At 50.2% G+C, this 22,522-nt stretch overlaps 2 protein-coding genes across 3 annotated transcripts in view; both read left to right on the forward strand.

Annotated features, from left to right (window-relative positions):
- SF3A1 (splicing factor 3a subunit 1) overlaps nucleotides 1-12,507 on the forward strand; it is a gene marked incomplete at its 5' end in the record, with an annotated part of 15,116 nt that extends 2,609 nt beyond the window's left edge. Inside the window, 14 exons of the mRNA XM_082699055.1 lie at nucleotides 7-159; nucleotides 1,306-1,563; nucleotides 4,347-4,421; nucleotides 5,134-5,284; nucleotides 5,588-5,781; nucleotides 6,646-6,763; nucleotides 7,044-7,229; nucleotides 7,876-7,997; nucleotides 8,101-8,346; nucleotides 8,909-9,116; nucleotides 9,589-9,743; nucleotides 10,739-10,840; nucleotides 10,964-11,035; nucleotides 11,816-12,507. Of these exons, the coding sequence (XP_082555181.1) occupies nucleotides 7-159; nucleotides 1,306-1,563; nucleotides 4,347-4,421; nucleotides 5,134-5,284; nucleotides 5,588-5,781; nucleotides 6,646-6,763; nucleotides 7,044-7,229; nucleotides 7,876-7,997; nucleotides 8,101-8,346; nucleotides 8,909-9,116; nucleotides 9,589-9,743; nucleotides 10,739-10,840; nucleotides 10,964-11,035; nucleotides 11,816-11,917 (2,142 nt within the window). The 3' untranslated portion in view covers nucleotides 11,918-12,507. The remainder of the gene's footprint in view (nucleotides 1-6; nucleotides 160-1,305; nucleotides 1,564-4,346; nucleotides 4,422-5,133; nucleotides 5,285-5,587; nucleotides 5,782-6,645; nucleotides 6,764-7,043; nucleotides 7,230-7,875; nucleotides 7,998-8,100; nucleotides 8,347-8,908; nucleotides 9,117-9,588; nucleotides 9,744-10,738; nucleotides 10,841-10,963; nucleotides 11,036-11,815) is intronic.
- A 7,177-nt stretch (nucleotides 12,508-19,684) lies between these two features.
- The window catches only part of TBC1D10A (TBC1 domain family member 10A), a 31,084-nt gene continuing 28,246 nt past the window's right edge, over nucleotides 19,685-22,522 (forward strand). The window contains exon 1 of one of the 2 annotated variants that reach the window (XM_082699025.1): nucleotides 19,685-20,313. In XM_082699025.1, coding sequence (XP_082555151.1) covers nucleotides 19,994-20,313 — 320 coding nt within the window. In that variant the 5' untranslated portion in view covers nucleotides 19,685-19,993. The remainder of the gene's footprint in view (nucleotides 20,314-22,522) is intronic. The other variant, XM_082699026.1, reaches the window with a different exon arrangement.

Here is a 22,522-nt window from a genome sequence, read left to right on the forward strand (position 1 = left end):
CCCAAGTTTAACTTCTTGAACCCTAACGATCCTTACCATGCCTACTACCGCCACAAGGTCAGCGAATTCAAGGAGGGGAAGGCTCAGGAGCCGTCGGCCGCCATCCCCAAGGTCATGCAGCAGCAGCAGCAGGCCACCCAGCAGCAGCTGCCCCAGAAGGTTAGAGCTATCCCCTCCTTCATATCCCCAGGGCTGAGAGGGAAGGCAGGCCATGGAGGGGAAGGTAATGAGCTCTGCTGTCTAAACCTCACTACCAGCCAGGGAGAGACATGAGGTATCTATCCACAGATGAAGACGCTGAGGCTCAGGTAGCAAAGTGCTGTGGCCTTTGATGTTTCTTGAGTACTGCTTGTCCAGCTCTGTGCTCAGTATTTTCGGAGTCTCATTGGCACCTCCCAGCAGCTCGTGAGGAGGACAGCAAAGTGACCATTTTACAGATGAGGAACCTGAGGCTTGGGGAAGTACGCTTGACCCAGGCCACACGGTCAGCAATCCAGAGTTTAGGCCCTTGGTCCTCCTCTTTGCCTTGTCCATGGAGCGAGGACAGTGCTGTGATGTGGCTTGTGGGCCCCTTGAGCCATCCCTCCCATCCATTTCACCTTCCTGGGGTCCCTCCATGTGGCCCACCTTAATACCCTAATCTTCTCTAGGTCCATCACTAGGGACATTTAGGGTTATCAGTTAAGACAAGAAGGGCTGGCACATTTTGCCTCCTGTATAGACCTAGACTAGTCCCTTCTCTCTGCTGTATTCCTGGAGCATGGAGGCAAAGGCTACCTCCTGTTTTACAGTGGGAAATAAAGGTTGGAATAGATTTTGTGACCTTCCATTGTAGTTTCCCACTTCTAGAGCCTCAGGCTACTCCAGTTTCCTCATCTGTAAAAGGGATTCACAGTAGTAATTCTGTCCACCACATGGTTTGTGTGGAGGTCAGGCGAGGTAACAAATGTGGAAGTCCTCTGTCCAGTGGGTCCTCTGCAGACATGTAGGGCTGACTGTATCCTTCATCCCCCTGGGGTGGGATTTAATAAGGCATGTGTTAGTCAGATTTTTTTCTGCCACCCGATTTTGGCCCTCGGTTTCATGGCCACAACAGAAATACAGAGGGGCATGGTTCTTGGTCCAAGCTATTCAGGGAGTGGAGGCCACAGTTGGCCAAGAAATCAGTGGTCTTGTGAGTTAGGATTCTCTCACACTGTGGGCCAGTGGTGTGCAGGTGATTGGCAGAAATGTGGAGGCCTGTGCCATCCTGCCGGGAGTGTCTTCCTACCCTCTCTCGAGCCTCACATTCTCTCCGCGTCTTAGGTTCAAGCCCAGGTGATACAAGAGACCATCGTGCCGAAAGAGCCACCTCCTGAGTTTGAGTTCATAGCAGACCCCCCCTCCATCTCAGCCTTTGACCTGGACGTGGTGAAGCTGACGGCTCAGTTTGTGGCCAGGAACGGCCGCCAGTTTCTGACCCAGTTGATGCAGAAGGAGCAGCGTAACTACCAGTTTGACTTCCTCCGCCCGCAGCATAGCCTCTTCAACTACTTCACGAAGCTGGTGGAACAGTACACCAAGGTGCCTGGGCAGGACAGGGGCAGGGGTGCTGGGCCTAGGGCAGGAAGGCACTGTATCTACTTGTGTCTCTAAGAACTTGACTTGTCTATGGGCCCTCGGGCAGAGGTTAAAAATTCCAGTTCAGTGTACAGTCTAGATTTTTTTTTTAAGTAAAGATTTTATCTATTCTGATTTTATCTATCTGACGCAGAGAGAGGGAGGGAGAAAACAAGCACAGTCAGGGGGAGCAGTAGGCAGGGGAGAAGCAGGCTTTTTTCTGAGCAAGGAGCCCGGTGTGGGGCTCAGTCCCAGAACCCTGGGATCATCACCTGAGCCGAAGGCAGCCACTTAACTGACTGAGCCACCCAGGTGTCCCTAAAGTCTTGATTTCTATTCCATTCTGCCATTTAAATGTAGCATAGAATGCTGGGGTTTTTTTTTGTTTGTTTCTTTGTTTCTTTTTAAGATTTTATTTACTTATTTAACAGAGAAAGAGATCACAAGTAGGCAGAGAGGCAGGCAGAGAGAGAGAGAGAGAAGCAGGCTCCCTTCTGAACTGAGAGCCTGATGTGGGGCTCAGTCCCAAGACCCTGAGACCATGACCTGAGCTGAAGGCAGAGGCTTAACCCACTGAGCTACCCAGGTGCCCCTAGACTGCTGATTTTAAAGAGCAGTGAAACATGTGATTGATAACTGCCATTAGGATGGTGCTTGCTTATGTGACAAGGCCAAGTGCTAGCTGCTTTTAAGTACATCAGAATGTTCAGTTGCCTAGCACAGGACCTAAGAAGAAGGAAGCCCTTAATAGTTGCCTTCTTCTTCTTTTTTTTTTTTTTTTTAAAGATTTTATTTATTTATTTGTCAGAGAGAGAGCGAGCGAGAGTGAGCATAGGCAGACAGAGTGGAAGGCAGAGTCAGAGGGAGAAGCAGGCTCCCTGCGGAGCAAGGAGCCCGATGTGGGACTCGATCCCAGGACGCTGGGATCATGACCTGAGCCGAAGGCAGCTGCTTAACCAACTGAGCCACCCAGGCGTCCCAATAGTTGCCTTCTTTTGCCCAGTTTAATCATCATAAGAATGCAGGAAGTATTCCCTCTCCCCTTCCCCTTTTTCAAAAGCAGAGATAGGCTCAGAGAGTTGAAGTTCCTTACTCATGGTCTCTCAGCTAGTAAGTGGCTGCACTGACCCCAACATCTATGTTGTTCTTCACCCTAAAAAGTACCTTGGATTAGAAATATAATTTAAGTAAGCATTGGGAGACAGTGTAACTTAAGGAGATATAGACAGTATTGTTGAAATATTTATATATGTAGCATTTTCTCATTTAATCTGTGGTAATTGATAAGTTAGCCACTGCTGTACGTATTTTTATAGAAGAGGAAGTAGGCACAGAGAATTAATTTTGTCAGGGCTGAGCTGGGAACTTGAACTCTGGCATTTTCACTCTAGCCCCTAAGATCTGGGCCTCAGGGTCTGGAACAAGAAGATCTTAATTTCATGCTACATTGTTGTAATCAAGAATCTGGACAAGTGGGTATTAGTATTTAAAAACAGTTAGATTGTTAATTTCTTGCAAAGCACGCTGATATAGATTTGCTAGTGGCTTGGGTTTTGGGGGGTTTTTTTTTTGGTTTGTTTTTTTGGTGCTTTTTTCCCCCCCAACTTCTTGTGGCGGTTGCATTCTCTTTTTAGTTGCCTGGTATGTACATCTGTTCTTGATATTTAGAAACAGCACATTAAAGATCTGGCTTGAAAGGACTGTAATAATTTACTTAGTTCACTCTAAGTATGTAACTAGAAAGAATTGTAAAAATGTGTGTATTTAGAAAATGATCAAGTAAAAAAATGGTAGAGTCATTAAAATAACAATCATGGAAAGCCAGAGGGTTAGTGTAATTAATTACACGGTAACAATTTTAAGGGAGCCCTGCCTTGATTTTACCTAGTGGACCACTTCCAGGGTTAAACGTCCCCAGATCCTTTGTAGTCTGTTACTTTCCTATTATTCCTTTTCTCTCAGAGGACTTGGGCATTGACATTTAGTACTCTAACCTGAGGGCACTGGTGTCGGTCTCTAGTCATTGGAGACTCTAGGGCAGATTTATTTCTGAGGTAGAGGTCTAGGGATGATAGAGTAGGGCTGAGCCACTTTACCAATGATAAACTGTTGGGATTTATGCTGTTTTGAACAATGCCATCATTCATTGTCTCATCAACTATATATTCAGTGTCAGACTTTCTTTCAAATGCTGGAGATATAATAGTGAACAGAAGACAGAGAAATCTTTGTCTTTACAGAGTTTCTGGTCTGGTGAGGGGGGCGAAAAGCAAGTGCAATGTCAGTGGTTGTCCGATGGTAATAAATACTATGGAGAAACGGAAAGCAGGGGACAGAATGTGGGAGTTGGGATCTGTGGGCAGTAGTGTGGAGTAGGATCATCAGGTGAGCACATGCGAAAGGGCCTGGTGGCATGTGCCAGAGGGTGGTAGCAGCCCCGTGTTGAGAGCAGCCAGGGCATGTGGACTGTACGCTGGGTGGTGGGTAGTGCTCTTTTGTGGATTTTCTTGCTCGTCCTTGCAGCTGCCTTTTACATTGACTGTGCCACCTTTAAGCAGTGATGTTACTATTTATAGAAGACAGCCAAGTTACAGAGGCTAAGTGACTTGCGCAAAGTGGAGCTGGGATTGGGACCTGGAACCCCATGCTTTTGCTTGTCCTATGCCGTTCCACAAGCCCCGGGAAGCCCCCTCTTTGTCCTGGGTTGTGCTGCACTGACAGTTGCTTTAACTCTTCCCATGTTTCAGATCTTGATTCCTCCTAAAGGCTTATTTACAAAGCTCAAGAAAGAGGCTGAGAACCCCCGAGAAGTTTTGGACCAGGTAAACTAAATTATAACTAGTTACTTCAATGCAAGTGACCTTGTGTGGGTTGTTTCATATTTGGAAATGGCTCCAGGGCACGACCTTGTTGTGTTCTAGGCACAGGAGTGGTGGAAAGAAAGACCTTGTGGCCACAAAGGCTGAAGAATCCTGGGCTCTCTGCTCCCTTTCTGCTTCTCTTTCAGTTTTACTGGATCTTTCTCTTTCTGCCCTTACTAGAAGCCAACTCCTGAACAGGTTTTCTGGCGACAGATGCCATTTGAAGCCCCACATTTTCAGAGTTGAGGAGAGAAGGCCAGTTGGCACTGCCTGTTTTGGGTGGCTGCATGAAGGCTTTGTTTCTCAGGCTCTCAGACCGCTGCTTCTCTCATGGGTACTTGGACAGACTTCCTGGGACAGAGCTTGCTGTTCTGTGAGCATCACGCCCCTTGCCAACTCAAGCAGAAAACTCTGAGGTTATAACAAATGACTGTCCTTGAGGCCTAGACACAAGGTTTCTGTGGCATTTAGATTTTTTTTTCCTGTCTGGGCACTGGGCTTGACTGAAACCAAATGCAAATACCATAGTTTCCGCCAGGAAGTTGCCCTTGTAGGCCGAGCAGCTCCCTGTTCCAAAGGAGATGCTGGCTTGGGTGAAGGTGCTGGAGGGGTCAGACCCATCAGGAACAGACCCTGATTCAGCTTAGCATTGTGCCGTTTCCTATCTCCCCAGGTGTGTTACCGGGTGGAGTGGGCCAAGTTCCAGGAGCGAGAGAGGAAGAAGGAAGAGGAGGAAAAGGAGAAGGAGCGGGTGGCCTATGCGCAGATTGACTGGCATGATTTTGTGGTGGTGGAAACAGTGGACTTCCAGCCCAATGAGCAAGGTAGGTCTGTGACTCCAGGTGGGGAGCCAGGAGCTTGGAACCATCTGGAATATCTCAGGTATATATCTCTTCCCACAGAGCACTATAGTCCCCCCAGAGGGTTTTATCTATCTGCTTTATCTCTGCTGCCAGAAGACTTCTGATTTGCCACATTGTCCCACTTAACCCAATTGAGCAAATGTGCCAGACCTTGGGTCTGGAGCTGGGAGAGCTTACAGTGTGTAGAGGGTAGATCAAGGGGCAGGCCTTTGATAAGGAGTGTCTGTGGAGGTCTCCTTTTGACTCTGGATTACCCCCTGCCAGGGAATTTCCCTCCCCCCACCACCCCAGAAGAGCTGGGGGCCCGAATTCTCATTCAGGAGCGCTACGAGAAGTTTGGGGAGAGTGAAGAGGTTGAGATGGAGGTCGAGTCTGATGATGAGGACGAGAAACAGGAGAAGGCGGAGGAGCCTCCTTCGCAGTTGGACCAGGACACCCAAGTGCAAGACATGGACGAGGTATGCTTCTGGGAGGGCTTACAAGCTGGCCTTTCCCTCTGGAGCTTGGTATGGGGGTGCGCTTCACATTTCAGATCAGCTCCCTTGTGATCCTTGAGAGGAGGCGTGGGTCCCGAATAAGGCATGCTGGCTGAGCAGCTGCCCAGACCCAGGGAGCAGAGAGCCTCTTTCCAGCTTGGGCAACAAAGATTCATTCATAGGCAAGGATCTGAAAGCTGTGCTGGCTCTGTTCTGTGACCTTCCCAGCTTCGCCCAGAGGCCCTGCTCCCTCCTGCCCCCATGCCAACTCTCAGTAAGGGAATACTTTACACCACATGCTTTGATGCATTTGAACTTAGGCCCAAATGATCAGCAGTTCCCAGAGCTTTTCTTAGTGTAGCCTCTGCTTCCTTTCGGCCACCTCTACCCCTTCCCAGCAGGCATAGAGTCTTCAGAGCCAAGCAGCTCTCCTCCCCTTGGAAAGAATTTGTGTGTGAGAAGAATGGCCCCTGTGTCTGTGGGAATTGACTTTTTCTCTCCCTCCCAGCGTTCCTCCATGAGCAGCTACCATTGAGCGCTGACTTGCCCCCCGCACCCCTCCCCAGCATGTTTAACTGCCCTTGGCCTCCTGGGACTGCCTGGTGCCAGCTGCTGGAAATGCCTGGGCGGAGTGTTAGCACCACGGCCCCCAGAACTCCCATTCATGTTGCGAGGAAGGAGCTTGGCCAGCTGCCGCCTGGCCTCGGCTACCCCTGGAGGCTTAGCACATGGATGCTGGCTGGCAGGGACCTAGGCTCTTTGTCACCCTGAGAGCCGCCAGGGCTTAGCTGCAGGGAGGTGGCCTATTGGCTCTTTTCTGAGTCCTGCCATTGCTTTGCTTTTCAGGGTTCGGATGATGAAGAAGAAGGGCAGAAAGTGCCCCCACCCCCAGAGACACCCATGCCGCCTCCTCTGCCCCCAACTCCAGACCAGGTCATTGTTCGGAAGGATTATGACCCCAAAGGTAGGGTCTTCTTTCCTGCCCTCACATGTTCCTCAGTGCTGTCTGTTTCTAGGAGGGGGTGAGGTGGCATATCACCAAGGCATCGATAGCTCCTCTTTCGCAGGCCTGGTGATGGGGAACAGAGCTGAGTCATCTCTGGTGCCCAGGTGTCTTGGACAAGGCGGGCTACAGCATGGCACTAAATGGATGGGTCTCAGATGAGGGAGACACAAATAAAATCGTAGTCCCTTAACCCTGGCTGCTTCCCAGTGTTCTCATTCAGAAATCTCTTTCCTTTTAGCTTCCAAGCCCCTGCCTCCAGCCCCTGCTCCCGATGAGTATCTTGTGTCTCCAATCACGGGGGAGAAGATCCCCGCCAGCAAAATGCAGGAGCACATGCGCATCGGGCTTCTCGATCCCCGCTGGCTAGAGCAGCGAGATCGCTCCATCCGGGAGAAGCAGAGCGATGATGAAGTATATGCACCAGGTGAGGTGGAGTTCTCCCAGCCAGTCCAAACCCCTGCTCTGACTCAGCCCGGACTTACTTTGAGCCGTGGGAATCTCTGAAATGTGGTCAGTTTGTTTTAACCAAACAGAGCAACATCTGAGGTCAGACAAAAATTTGTGAGGATAGGTACAGCCTGTGATGCTACAAAAGAATTCCCCATTTTCCAGAAGCACTCTTTATAAGGCTCCTCCAAAGGCAGGCACCTGACATGGACGCCATCCCAGACCTACCAGAGCCGGGGAAGTTGACCATCTTGGGGCTGTCTTAGAATGAGGGCTCTGCTGGCTGGAGCACCCTTAGTGCTTTGAAATGAGACACGATGGGAAGAAAACTGTCCCAGAGGCAGGAGAGTAAGCTTGTAGTCCTGATTGCCACTTGCCATGACACAGTCCTTGCAATTGCTTTTCTTAAGTCATGCGGTTGGACAAGCTCTAGCATACAGCCTTAGTGCTGGTTGGGCTTCCCCAGGCTCAGAGATGGGGCATGCTATATTGGGACCCAGACTCAGCCTGCCCCACAGGACTAGCCTCTACTCTGCACCAGGAGAGTTGGGGCTCTCTGTTAGAAGGGCACGTGGTTTTAGTTTCCTTTCTGTCCCCTGCCTCCGTTCTGTGACTGCATCCAGGTCTGGATATTGAAAGCAGCTTGAAACAGTTGGCTGAGCGGCGTACTGACATCTTTGGTGTAGAAGAAACAGCCATCGGTAAGAAGATTGGTGAGGAAGAAATCCAGAAGCCAGAGGAAAAGGTGCAGTTCTGATGGATTCTAGTGCCTTCTCCACTCTCATAATCATATACTTGAGCTGCATTTTAGGATCCCTGACAAGCTGTGGCTTTGCTTTCCCTTGCAGGTGACCTGGGACGGCCACTCGGGTAGCATGGCCCGGACCCAGCAGGCTGCCCAGGCCAACATTACCCTCCAGGAGCAGATTGAGGCCATCCATAAGGCCAAGGGCCTGGTGCCAGAGGATGATACCAAAGAGAAGATTGGCCCTAGCAAACCCAATGAACTTCCCCAGCAGCCACCACCTCCGTCTTCAGCCACCAACATTCCTAGCTCTGCCCCACCCATTACTTCTGTGCCCCGGCCACCCGCGGTAAGCCAGTAGCCACTTTGGGACTGATCTTGCAGAGCTTGGTTCTTGGGGTTGGACACTATTGGCTGAGAAGAACAGCTTCCTTATAGTGGGACCCAGGCACTGTTTGGGTCAAGTTGAGAGACAAAGAACTCTTTAATTGTAAGTGGGAGCCTCTGGTCTGATCTTCCTCTGTGGGGGAGGATTGGAACATGGGAGGGAGGGAGGCAAGAGGCAAATGTGAGAAGCAGGCTTAGGACAGAGAAGGGCTGCAGGGCTTAGCAGGTCTTCGAGGATCTCTGGCCCGTCTCCAGGAAGCTAAGTTGAGGTCGGCCTCTTTAGTGGGTTTTTCAGCATCTGCCACAAGCAGCTGGTTGAGTCCCAAGTGGAAAGAGTGTCACTCTGGGCCTCTCAGCATAATTCCTGTCAGAGTCTGGTTGTGAGCCTGCAGTCTCTCAGGGAACTCCGTCAGAGCTGTCTAGTCCCCATCGTCAAAGGCTGCAGGGGGCTAATCACCAGCCTTATTTGCCCTTGAGGTCCAGCTTTGGCTTCCTTTGACCTCTGTGTCCCTCCTCTTCTGCAGATGCCGCCTCCTGTCCGTACCACAGTTGTGTCTGCAGTACCTGTCATGCCTCGCCCCCCAATGGCATCAGTGGTCCGACTACCCCCGGGCTCAGTGATTGCCCCCATGCCGCCTATCATTCATGCGCCCAGGATCAACGTGGTGCCCATGCCTCCCTCGGCCCCTCCTATCATGGCACCCCGCCCACCCCCCATGATTGTGCCAACAGGTCAGTGTCTCTCATGCCACCTTCCAGGCCATTGGGTCAGGACTGTAGACTAAGCACTGCGAGCAGTGCAGTGGCTGGCAGTACTGCCCAGCTGTTACAACTGGGGGGCCAACCCAGAGGGGAGCCTTAGCTTCCCCACATGAGTGGTCCCTGAGCTATGAGCTGGGGAGCCACAGGTCCTGGGGGAGATGGGCTGACGTGGCAAAGCTGGGGTCTGTGCACCAGGATAGTCAGGCTCCAGACAGGTGCAGAGGCCCAGTGATGCTTGCCTGTCAGCTGGCACCCAGTCTGTCTATCAATCCTGCCCCTGCTGCCCCGTTTCCTGCTGGCTGCCAGACTTGGCGAGGAGTGACCCTTCACACTTTCGACTGGGGAAAGTGGGAAACCTTTGCAATCTCCCCTCATCCTTTACCAGCCCTAAGTCCCAGGGCCTTCCTCCCACTCACGCAACCACTTATTCTTGTCCTTGCAGCATTTGTGCCCGCTCCACCCGTGGCCCCTGTCCCAGCTCCAGCCCCAATGCCCCCTGTCCACCCTCCGCCTCCCATGGAGGATGAGCCTGCCTCCAAAAAACTGAAGACAGAAGACAGCCTCGTGCCTGAAGAGGAGTTCCTGCGCAGAAACAAGGTCAGTGATACCAGAGTGCCAGCCATGGTCATAATGCCCAGCTGGGGGGGTCCGGTCCCGCTGTGGTTCCACACTCCCTGCCCCACCATGTTCCGCTCCCACTCCTCTGGCTTCGGGGCCCGAGTCAGATATTGGAGGCCTGGAAGGGTTTCTGAGCGCCCAGTGGATGCGCAGTTAACAGTGAAAGGAGCAGGCAGAGTAGGTGGTCCCTCTGGTGTGAATTCTTGTGGAGACCAGCAGACAGGACTTGAGTATGAACGGGGCCCTGGACACTGAAAGAAAGCTTGGGTGTAGTTCTTAATTTCTTTTTGGCCTCCTCCTCTGGCTGCAGCCCTTTGGAGTTCCCCCTGTTGTGGGAATTCTGTTGGGATACTAGAAATAAGGGAAATCCTGGTGCTTCCAGAGCCTAGGGAGTCTGTCAGCTTCTAGTGAGGAGGCAGAAGCAGTCCTAGCCCCACTCCCCCAGTCCATTTGACCCGAGCCTTTTTTTTCCCCTTTCCGGTAGCACTTCCCATTTTCTCAGTACCAGCTGAAGTGCCAAGGTAGAGCTACGCATTTTGTGGGCCCATGTCTTCGCAGTGCTTACAGCAGTACCGTGCAGCTGTTGTGATCACTTGCTTTATAAACTTGGTGTTAAGGCTTAGTGAGACCTGGTTAGAGGAGTTGGGAGCCCAGGTTTTCTGACTTTGCAGTTTATATGCTCTCTGTCTCTGGTGCTTCTGATGCTTTTACAGGGCATTTCCTTAACACTTTGTCAGTTCTAGACTCACTAGGGGGCACGGTAGAGACCATTTTAAAGAAAAGAAACCATTTTAAAGAAAAGAAAAAACGGGAAGTGAATTGTGCCATGTCACTAGTGCTGTTAGTGAATTGGGCTAGGGTCCAAGAGGCCAGATGGACGGGTGACATTGTTTATGGTGGCCCAGGAATAGGAAACCATATTTTCTGATGGGCTCAGGGTTCCCCGGGCATAATTGCCATGTCCTGTTTTGTAGGGTCCAGTGTCCATCAAAGTCCAAGTGCCCAACATGCAGGATAAGACTGAATGGAAACTGAACGGACAGGTGCTGGTCTTCACACTCCCGCTCACAGACCAGGTATGATTTGCTGCTGCTAAGTGGCATCAGGTGCAGGGGATCCAAGGAGTCGGGTGGGGGGGGGCAGGTCAGCTTCCTTCAGCGGACCTTAGCAAGAAGTTGAATGACCTCTCGGTCCCACAGGTCTCTGTCATCAAGGTGAAGATTCACGAAGCCACGGGTATGCCTGCAGGGAAACAGAAGCTGCAGTATGAGGTGAGTCGGACGTTGGTGGTCCTGCCCCTTGGGTCTCAACACCTCTGCCATCCCAGAAACTAAATCCCTTGTGGAATCAAAGGAGTGGAGAGACATGTTGGGGGCAGCCATGTGAATCTGTTCTAGAAGCAGTGATGCTGGCTGGGAGTACCAGGGCAAGTTAGCCTGACATGGTGAGGCTTGGGGTGGCTGGGTCATGTTATAGCCTTGTATGGAGCCCCAGAAACCTTTATAACTCAGTGACTAGGGTGGGCATCTGGGGACAAGACTTGGAATGCTGTGGTGGGTTTCTGGCCCAGTGGTGGAGCCATCCCAGCCAGTGTGGTCTGGGGTAGCCTGGCTTTGTGCAGGGACGCAGAAGTGATAGTCTAGCTCCACCTGGTGCATACCCACCCACATGGGGCTGCTTTATTCTCCCTCTCAGGACTTTGACAAATCGCTACTCTGAGCCTCAGTCTCAGACTCTTGGATTGATCTCAGAAAGGTCTACATATTTGAGGGTCAGAATTCCATGGGGTTTGGTCTGGGCCACCTTCTTGGGAAGTTGACAAAGAGGGAGAGCATGGGTTACTAGGAGGGAAGGAAAGCAGAGCATTCTCAGGGAACTGGAGATCTTCGGTCCTCCCTGTGCCAACCCTACCCACATGCCCTGCCATTGCCCTGTCTTCTCTCAGGCCCCTGTATTCACTGAGTTCAGAGGGAATGGATGTTGGGAGTTAAAAAACTACACTGTTCAAGGCCAGGTTGCCCCCACGCTAAAGCACATCGTCTGTTTTCCAGGGCATTTTCATCAAGGATTCCAACTCATTGGCTTATTACAACATGGCCAACGGCGCCATCATCCACCTGGCCCTCAAGGAGAGAGGCGGGCGGAAGAAGTAGAGAAGAGAAACTTGCTGTCAGGTCTCAGCCACTGCCGTTTTTGCCGTTTCCTGTCTCCCACTGTCCTGCTCTCTGCCCCAGTCCCAGGAGACCCTGCCTTGTACACTTGTTTCCCTCTTACTGAGTTTGGAAATTCAAATTGTCCTGCCAAGTTTTCTTACCCCATCCCTTCTCTACATTGATAAGGGAGAGCTTTCAAAGCTAGTCTCTTCCCTAGTGGTCTCTGGAATCCCTTTGTGTTTGAGTCTTGATTTGAGGGGATTCGTTTCTTTAGGTAGCACATTAGGAGATGTGAATGCAGAAATGTGCTGTGGGATAGTGTCATAGAACCAAGTAGCACCTGGCTGATGAGAGTATGGTTGTTGTCATTATTAATCATTTTGTATAATCCCTTTGTGTTTGAGTCCTGATTTGAGGGGATTCATTTCTTTAGGTAGTGCATTAGGAGATACGAACCCAGAAATGTCCTGTGGGATAGTGTCATAGTCCCAAGTAGCACCTGACTGATAGAGTATGGTTGTTCTCATTATCAATTATTTTGTATCTTGCCATGGGTTGTCTAATAAACCTCTTGTATCCTTCTTGTGAAATCAGTGTTGTAAGACTTGTCCCTTGGCCACCTGTGCTCTGTCCAGACCCAAGACAGTGGGAACATGGCACAGTACGTTGTGTCTTCTCTTCTACTCTGAGAATGTTGGAGTTTTTTGTTTTTGTTTTTGTTTTTTTTAAGATTTTATTTGAGAGAGCACACAAGCGGAGGAGGGGGGCAGGGAAGGGGCAGAGGGAGAGGGAGAAGCTGACTCCCCATGGAACAGGGAGTCCACTGTGGGGCTTAATCTCAGGACCCTGAGATCATGGCCTGAGCTGAAGGCAGACGCTTAACTGACTGAGCCACCCAGGTGCGCTGGAATGTTGGGCTTTGAACTAAATTCTTAACCACCACCAAGTCTTTTATGAATTTGTCTTACATTTATTTCTGTAGCTCTTAAAATATTTGGATCCTTCAAAGGCATACTCTGTGTATTTAATAGACTGCTACAAAATGCTTTCAGCATGCCAGGACCACAGAAGAACAAGGACAAGTATGATGCAGTTTCTGGGCCAGTGGGCAGTGGAGAGACACATGGAGATGAGATTTAGGGGTGGCAGTTTCCTGACCACCTGGAATCATCCATCACCTGATTGGCCCTGTGACCTTAATCAGGTGGCTTACTCTGAGTGACCACAGGGGCATGAAATTTTTTTAAATTTTTATTTAAAAAGTACTTAATTATGTGAGAGCCATGAATTATTCTAGGAATTTTATAGAATTTAACCAATTTACTCTTTATTGTTTAAGTACTCCATCAGTTTTAACTTACATAATATTGAGTATTCCTGTTTTATGCTTGAGTCAACTTAGCTCAGAGTCGGTGGGTTGCATGCCTTCAGTCACACAGTAAGAAGCTGAAAAGAGAATATGTGCAAAACGTTTGTCATAGGCCTTGCTTCCTAGTAAGAGCCAGACGCAGGCTGTTATTTTCGGAATTGTGCTATCACGGGGAGCTAGGCGCTGCTGTGGGTGTTTAGAGGGAGGAAGGTGAGAGCCTGTTGAAAACTATTTCCTGATTTGAAACCTAAAGCTCATTCTGTTCTGAAGATCTCACGTGTGTTTATCCCCTGAGAGTACCTAGTGCCTTTTCTTTGTAGTCCCTCCGTTGGATCTTCCTACCTGTCCCACGAGGTCATCTCCAGGGCTCCGAGGAGTAAGGCCATTCCCAAAGTCATAGAACCAGTATTCTAGTCACCACCCTCTGTACCACCAGCAGCCCCCACCCCTAGTCCCGTACACATAAGCTTGCAGCTTCTGACTCCAGACGTAGGGCTCAGGTGGCCCTTCTGCAGTACCACTTGTATGGCTCCATTACAAACTACTGATCCCTTACACTTTTAACTTGGTCAAGGGATGCTATTCCTTACCCGTTTGATATCTGCCTCCCACCTGGTTGCTGGAAGTTTCCCCAGGGGCCAGGGCTGAAGTGGGTTCCATGTTTTGGGGTGTCTAAAATGAAGGCACTGCTGGTTGCTTCTCCATAGTTAACACCAGAAATTGCACTGAACACCAACTGGGAAGGGAGTCAGGAGACCTAGGGTGTCCTGTGCTCCAAGCTCTCCTTTCCACCTGGGATTATTTCTGGGAATGGGGAACAGAGTGTGGTGTTGGGCACTTTCCCCCACAGATGGCAGATCCTGTGGGCCCCCGATGACGGAGGCTGTGAAGAGAGGCCAGGAATGCTGCTGGGTGGAATGTGAGTGAATGGGTCCTTTGAGCCACCCTCCAAGGCCTGAACCCAGTTTCCCGAAGCTCTTGAATGAACATCTGTCCTGGCTCATTCCCATCGAAGGAGGCCCATTGACCAGGGTGGCCTTGTGACTGTCAGTGGCCATGGGCCCAGCACTCAGGCCCAGCCCTCTGCTATTCTGGTTTAGGGCCTGTAACATGAAGGCAATGCCTTGCTGACACAGCTTTTCTGAATCTCACTGTGATCCTCTGAGGATTGTCTCATCCATTTTTTAGATGAGGTAGATACCCAAAGTGGTACAGCCCATGAGGGCTCCAGAAGGCCAAATCAGCTCTTCCATTCCTGGTGACCACATTGTTCTCACTGCCACATCAGACCAGACTGTGAAATGGGGAGAAATGTTCCTGTTGTGGGACTGCTGGGAAAATGGGCATGATTTGATGCTGTCAGAGAGGCTCTCCTTTTAGATTTGCACAGAGGACTTCGGGAGTTATAGACATTAAGGAATTTCAGTTTCAACTCTGCCAGTGGCTTGAGTATTTGTCATGTAGCTCAGAGAAGGCCATCTATGATTAGACCCATTTCACTTTTTATCTATTTTTTAAAGACTTGTTTAATTTGTAGGGGAAGGGCAGAGAGAGACCTCCCCTTTTTTTAAGACATTATTTATTTGAGGGATGCTTGGGTGGCTTAGTTGGTTAAGTGTCTGCCTTCAGGTCATGATGCCAGGGCCCTGGGATTGAGTCCCACATTGGGCTCCCTACTCCGCGGGGAGCCTGCTTCTCCTTTTGCTTCTGTCACTCCCCCTGCTTGTGCTCTCTCTCGCTATCTTGCTTATTCTCTTTCAAATAAAAATCTTTTTAAAAAAATTCATTTGAGAGTGAGCGACTGAGCGAGAGAGAGCACAAGCCAGGAAGAGGCAGAGGAAGAGAGAGAAGTAGACTTGCCGCTGAGCAGGGAGCCCAACATGGGGCTCGATCCCAGGACTGATATTATGATCTGAACCAAAGGCAAATGTTTAACTGACTAAGCCACCCAGGCGCCCCAGAAAAGAGAATCTTAAGCAAATTTAAGATTCAACTGAGGGGCGCCTGGGTGGTTCAGTGGGTTAAGCCGCTGCCTTCGGCTCGGGTCATGATCTCAGGGTCCTGGGATCGAGTCCCGCATAGGGTTCTCTGCTCAGCAGGGAGCCTGCTTCCCTCTCTCTCTCTCTCTGCCTGCCTCTCCATCTACTTGTGATTTCTCTCTGTCAAATAAATAAATAAATAAATAAAATCTTTAAAAAAAAAACAAAGATTCAACTGAGGCTGACGAATGGCTTGATCTCACAACCCTGAGATCATGACAGGAGCCGAAATAAGAGTCGGACTCTTAACAGCTGTGCCACCCTGGTATCCTGACCCATTTCACTTTTTACAGTTAGAATTTGTATTAGAGAATATATAAAAGGCTATTTTAGGTTATGTTAGGATATATACTTGAATGGAAATATGTGGTGTACTAGAATTATAGCAATTTTTTATGTAATATTTATCCTTATAATTAAAAATCAAAAAGGAAAAATACAGTGTGGCTTAAATGCATACTAGTACATAAGATTTTTAGACATTTGCTTTTTTAAAAGATGTACCATCTTCAAGTTGAGATCATTAATTTGGGAATTTGCTCTTACATTGCTACATTTTGATAAAAGGTCAGTGAATTGGGCTGGGGTGCCGGGTGGCTTAGTTGGTTAAGTGTCTGCCTTTGGCTCAGGTCATGATCTAAGGGTCCTGGGATCAAGCTCCTCTTAGAGCTCCCTAATAACCAGGAAGTCTGCTTCTCCCTCCCCACCCTTTGTGTTCGCTCTCTCTCTCTCTCTCAAATAAAATATTTAAAAAAAAAAAAGTAAGTGAATTATTCTAGATATCCCTGAGTCGTATAATCTGAAGTAAGACAAGATACACTTATTCCTTACAGAGAAGGGACTACCTTTGCCTTAAACTGAGTTCAGTTAAGCCGTCAGTGTTCCCTGTCCCTGAGCTGTGGTGATTAGATTAGGGATAGGCATGCGTCCTAGTATAAACAGATGACACATAAAGGAATGCCGCTGCCTCCTGACTTGAGCAGAAGCTACCAGAAGAGTCTGTTGTATGGATGTTTGGAGGAAGGAGTGAGCTTGGAGCTGCCGCCATGAGGGGCTGTAGCTTAAGATGAAGCAACCAGAGGAAGGAGAACAAAGAAAAGAGAAAAGAGGAAAATAAGGCTGCTATTCCCGGTCAGCCTCTGGATCAGATGTCTCATGAAGCTCACTGGCCTATGAATTTTTTTAAGCTGTAGAACACACTAAATGCAGTTTTGGGTTAAGCCCATTTGAGTTCTGTTCCCTGCCACTTGGACCTAAGAGTCTTACCGTTATCCGCCGTGTAGGGGCAAAGACACTATCGTTTGCCTACTCTCCATTGGCTTCTGGGCACCAGCCGTCTACCTTCTGAACCTCAGCTCTCACCTTATTACAAATAAAGGCTCTGACATCTGGACGTCTCCTGATGGCCAGTGCTAACAGATTTTCTGAGCACATGCATTCCAGGGTCCAGGAGAGGGGACATCTCTGGGGCCTGTGTGAGCACCTGAAGCTAAACTTTCAGGAATGACCCCAGTAGAAGGCATCCCCAGGTTGTGCATACATTCCAGTAGTCCTGACTGAGCATCTCTTCAACACCTATAGCGGCCAGGCTACCGGGATGTTTCCCGGCATTGCCAAAGGCCGCTTATTCCAGGAAGCCACAGGACTTCGCGGGGCATTCCTTTGGATCCATTATTCTTTCATTCACTCCTGTTTTCTCACTGCAGTCTAACCGCCCCGTTCTCTGAGCCTGCTTCTCTTTCTCCCAGATCCCTATAGAGAAACTTCCTTATTTCCATCTATTCCCCACCTGCATTGGCACCCTTGCCCCCAGCACTCTCCATGCCTTCCTAACCCCGCTTTATTGTCCTTTTCACACACACGTTCTTCCTCTCTGCTTTACCCGAATCCCCTTTCCTTCTCCTGATGTCCTTCAAATAAACTATTGATCCCGGTCTTCATCTCTTTTTCACTAAATATCAGATAAAGAGCTCTGAAATTGAAGTAAAGAAATAGAATAGTGAGAGTCTGCTATGTGCTGGAGGCTTCAGAGACAGCTCATGTACTTCACCAAGTAATTGTTGCCGTCGTTCTGTTCTCGTGTTTTGAGTCAGCTCTACTCCCAGTGTGGTGCTTGAACTCAGCCCCAAGATTAAGAGTTACATGGTCTATTGACTAAGCCAATTAGGTGCCCCCTCACCAAGTAATTATTGACGTTCTTATTTTTCAGAAGAGGAAGCTAGGGTTCAGAGAAGTTAAGCAATTTTACACAGGAACGCCCTGTTACTGAGGGGCACAGCCATGAGGTAAAGTCTCTCAAGCCATGCTCCATGGGTTAAATTAGGTAAACTCCCCTGCTGCAGCCGCAGACTATGTTAGGAAATATTCAAGAAAATAATGGATTTGGAGTGCTTTGCAAACTGCAAACACCATCACTCCTGGCTTCCACCTACTGAGTACCTCCATGTGCCAGATGCTTAGCACATATTATCACACTAAAGTCTCAGTACCTCCCAAAGGAGGTACATTTTTCCAGTATTTCCATTTTGCAGATGAGGAAATGGGCTGAGAGAGAAGTGATTTGTTTAAGGTACACAGTGGCAGCAGGGGTTTGAATCCTGGGTGGTCTTGTATAAGAAAATTAAAAGCTGGGGCCTCCTCACAGCCTTAACTGGAGAAACATTTACTCTCCCAGAGATGGACACCCAGGTGCTTTTTACCTGTCACCCCACCCCAAATACACTGTACATGTGCCCTTATAGAGCTGAATGTGTTTGGGATATGACCCTAAGACCAGAATTATGAACTCTAGGGTTGTGAATACTTTGCCAGGCTTGAGGCCTCACATCTGCTCCTCTTGCATCTGGCTCCTCTTTCCCTTACTTGGGACAGGCCCACATCTCCATGCAAGTCCCACCCTGATCCTCCTACAAGCTGGGACTAAGAACCCACCACTGTCCACAGCCATTGGAGAGGAGGAATGTCTTCCTAGACTGAGAGTTAAAGACCAAAATAGCCTGTGCCCACTCCCATGTCTGCTGTTGCCCTGTTTATGGAAAGCCAGAAGCCTATGGAATGTGAAGACTGCACAGTGAAGTCTTCAAGAATGTCTGGGCCATGTGGCATCAAGGAAACGGCTGTTGAAATCACTCAAGTCTTAGGACCCCAACGTGTCCCACCCTGGCAGCTCAGGCCTGGCTCTTCCAGTCTTTTCTTGTTATTTGTCTGTCTCCCTCAGGTCTACTGGGAATATCAGATGACAGTGTGGTTGCTGCCTATAAACTATAAAGTACTGGGCTTAAGTGAGCAGTTATCCTTATGGCTCCAAGAGTTGACAATCTCTAGGGTGAGAAGTAGGTTTTTGGGGGCTAAGACTGTATAGATACAATTGGTCTGTGCCTCCTGATACAAGCTGTTGTTGGTAAGAGCTGAGTTCAAATCCTGCCTCTGTGACAGCTATTGCTGGGACCTTGGGCAACTGATTTCACTTCCCTACACTTAAGTTTAACTGTAAAAATAGGACAAAATTGTGCCTACTTCATTGCACAAAGATGATAAAAAGGTGTGACCAATTTGGAAAATAGCTTGCTGGTTCTTCAGAAGGTTAAAGTTACTATATAACCTAACAATTCCCATTCCTAGGTATTTACCCAAGTGAAATGAACATACATGTCCATACAAAAACTTATTCAATGTTTCCCCAAAATGGAAACAACCCAAGTGACCGGCACTGACAAATGGATAAAATGTGGAATTTGCATTTGGTGGAATATTATTCAGAGAAGAATGAAGAACTGATACATACTACAACATGGATGAATCTTGAAAACATGCTGGGTAAAAGAAGCCAGACACAAAGTCCACGTTTTGTAGGATTCCATTTGTATAAAATGTCCAGAAAGGGCAAGTCTATAGAAATAGAAAGCAGACTTGTGGTTGCCAAGGATGGGGAGTGACTGCTAATAGATAGGAATTTGGTTTTGGGGTGATGAAAATGTTCTAAAATTAGGTTGTGGTGATAGTTGCACAGCTCCACAAATATGCTTAAAACCATTGAATTATACACTTTAAACGGATGATTTTTATGGTAGGTTATGTCTCAAGCTGTTGGCAAAAAGATTACAGGAGAAACTATAGAATTTGGGGCAACAAGTAGCTCAAAGAACGCTGGTTATTATTCTTATTAAATAGGTCTCCCAAGAGCTAGTTTAAAGCCCTAAAAGCAGTGAGCAGGGGCGCCAAAATTTCTAGCTCAGCCTGGGTCTTTAAGCCACTGAGTGTCTCTGGGTGAGTCCCCGAATCCTCAGTCCATCCTGGGTCTTCCCAGAGCGACTCATAAATGAGTGGGTGAAATCATTCCTTCCCATATCTCTTGGAGAGGAGCCAGGGATTCAGGAGGCAGATGCGGAATCCCCAGCGCACTTCCTCAGCTTCTGACTGAGCGGCGCTTGCCGGTGACAGGCGGGCGGGGACAACCGGAAAGGCCCTTGGAGTTCTTTCAGGTAAGCTCTGTTGATTGACAGCCCGGGGGGGTGGGCTCCCGGTGACGGCTGCCCCGCCCCCTCACGTCGAGTAGGTTGGCGCCAGTCTAAGGGAGGTGGGCGGGCCCTGGGGTCCACGGCGCCCATTGGGCGTGGGGGGAAGCTCCCGAGAGGGCCTAAGGCCCCGCCCCTGGCCTTGCGGCGGCCAATGGGCGCGGCGCGTGGGCGGGGCGTCGGCGGCGTCGGCGGCGGCCCGGAGGCTGAGGCGGCTGAGGTGGCTGAGGTGGCCGCTGGGGCTGAGGCGGCGGGCGCGGCCGGGATGGCGAAGAGCCGCGGAGAGAACGGGCCGCGTGCGCCCGCGGCCGAAGGGAGTCTGTCGGGGACCCGGGAGAGCCTGGCCCCGGGCCCCGACGCCGCAGCCGCCGACGAACTCAGCTCTCTCGGCTCGGACTCGGAGGCCAACGGCTTCGCCGAACGCCGCATCGACAAGTTCGGCTTCATCGTGGGCTCGCAGGGCGCGGAGGGCGCGTGAGTAGCTCCGGAGCTCGGGGCCGAGGGCCGGGGCTGGGTGCGGAATCCGCGCGGGGGCCCTAGACGCGGACAGAGCCTCCCTCTGGACGGACCGACATGTTCCCGTCCCAGCCTGGGACCACCGACCCTCCCCTCCCTGCCCCACCCCCACCTCCTCCCTAGAAGGACTGACCCGCCCCTCACTCGCGAGCCCCTTCCGACCTAAGGACAGACCGGCCAGTCCTACCTCCCCTTTGCCCCCGCCCTCCAGACACATTGACCCGCCCCCAGGAAGCGCCCACAGTGCCCTCCTCCCAACGGCGAGACAGGAACGACAGACACCTGGCCCAGCCCCATCGCTGCCACCAAGGCCCAGCCCCACTGCTGCCACCAAGGCCTTAGGCCTGATTGACTGTGCCTAACGCCCCCCACCCCGCACCTTGGAGACTCCCAGATGGCTGCCCCTCCCCCGACAGATATCCTCTCCACCCCCATCCCTCAAGACCCACAGACGCCCTGTAGCGACCCTGCTACCCCCACACCAGGGAGATACCTTAGGCAGACAGGACTTCAAAGGGACAGACCGCCCTGCCCTCATTCCACTCCAGGACAGACTGACTCTTAACCTCAAGACACACAGACTTCTGGGTGGACTGGACTGACATTGATCAGCTCCCTCCCAGACAGTCCCACCCTGGGGCAGAGAGTCCCATCCGTTCAGGGAAGGGTCACAGAATGCTCTCCTCCCCCTTTAGAGGCAGATTTCTTTGTCACTGGCAACAGGTGGGCAGACACTCCCCCTTCGCAGTTCCTACAGGGTGACAGTGCCTCACCTCCAGGACGGTCTGTTGGTTGCCTCTGTGTATGCTGTGGAAACAACTTACCTCCTCCCAAAACACTGACTCAAGGGGGCAGTCATAGAGCAGGGCCCTGCTGTAGTGCGCCCTGATCCCCCACCCCAGAGCATCCAGGATCCAGCTGGCAGGCAGAGAAATGTGAGGCAGCGTCTTCTCTCCAAGCTGGGTTACTGGGCGGCCACATTGCCCTACAGAACCCTCTGAACCTGGTCTGAACAGAGATCATATGTATAGGCTCACAGTCCCCTTAAGAAGGATAGACTCCAGACCCCACTCCCATCCCAGCTGTCCTGTCACATGAGACTAGTGTTCTGCACAAAACTGACAAGGCTCCCTCATGGTGCACCTCCCCTTCAACAGAGAGACTCACACAACAGGGGCCCACAGGACTCAGCCAGAACCCTACTCCATATGATCCTTTCTCCCTTTCTCTGACTGTCCAAGGCTCCCCCAGCCCCTCTTATGACTTAGGAAAGTGCCTTTACCATGTGTTAAGAACCCCACCCACACAAGCAGCCCCATAAAGGTCACTTCCAGGATTGTACCCAGTCCTAAAGCCTTGTATTTACTAGGCCTGCTTCTCCTTTGGAGAATCGTAGCTCCCTCCCCTAAGGAGAGTTCTCTCCTACCCACTGGATCTGTCTCTTCCAGCCTCTACCCACTTGCTCACAGAAGAGCACCCTGTATTCTGATGCCTCACCTTGATTTGATGCTTTGTCACAGCTCCTTAGGGATTAGCTTTTGAGAAACCAAAGGAGACTTAGGGTTCCTTTTTTGAATTAAGCAGTCACTAGGGATCAGGGCCCTGAGAGGGATGGGGTCTTGAGAAGCAGGAAAGGAGTTACCAGTTGCATTTATGGGTTCTTGAAAGGAAGAGTTTAGATTTGCTGGTGAGTTCTACTACATTCTTATGGGCAGTTAACCAGATATCAGGGTACAGAGCAGCGTGATACAGGGGAAAAGGCCAGACTTAGGAAAAATATCATACTTGCTGGCTGTGTGACCTTGGGCAAGATCCTGAATCTCTGAGCCTATGCTCACCATAAAGGACAACAGTAACATGTACTCCCAAGATTATTGTGGGAATTAAATGAATTCATGTATATGACAGTACCTAGCACAGTGCCTGACCCACATAGTGGCCTAGAAAAATGTCAGTTTCCTTTCTTTTCCTTCTAAGGATCTGAGAATTGATGAGAAAAATGAGGGCGTACCTCTGGCATTTATGAAGAGAGACGCCCCAGTGGGAGCACCTCCCTTTGGCTGTATTCCCTCACCAGGCAGCCAGACATCTGTCTTCTCCCACACTCCAGCCACAAACCCAGGCTTTGCAAATGCCCTCCTCATCACTGGGTTTATAGAACTGGGGT

Source organism: Mustela nivalis (genome assembly GCF_964662115.1).
Source record: "Mustela nivalis genome assembly, chromosome: 14".
NCBI classification, from domain to species: Eukaryota; Metazoa; Chordata; class Mammalia; order Carnivora; family Mustelidae; genus Mustela; species Mustela nivalis.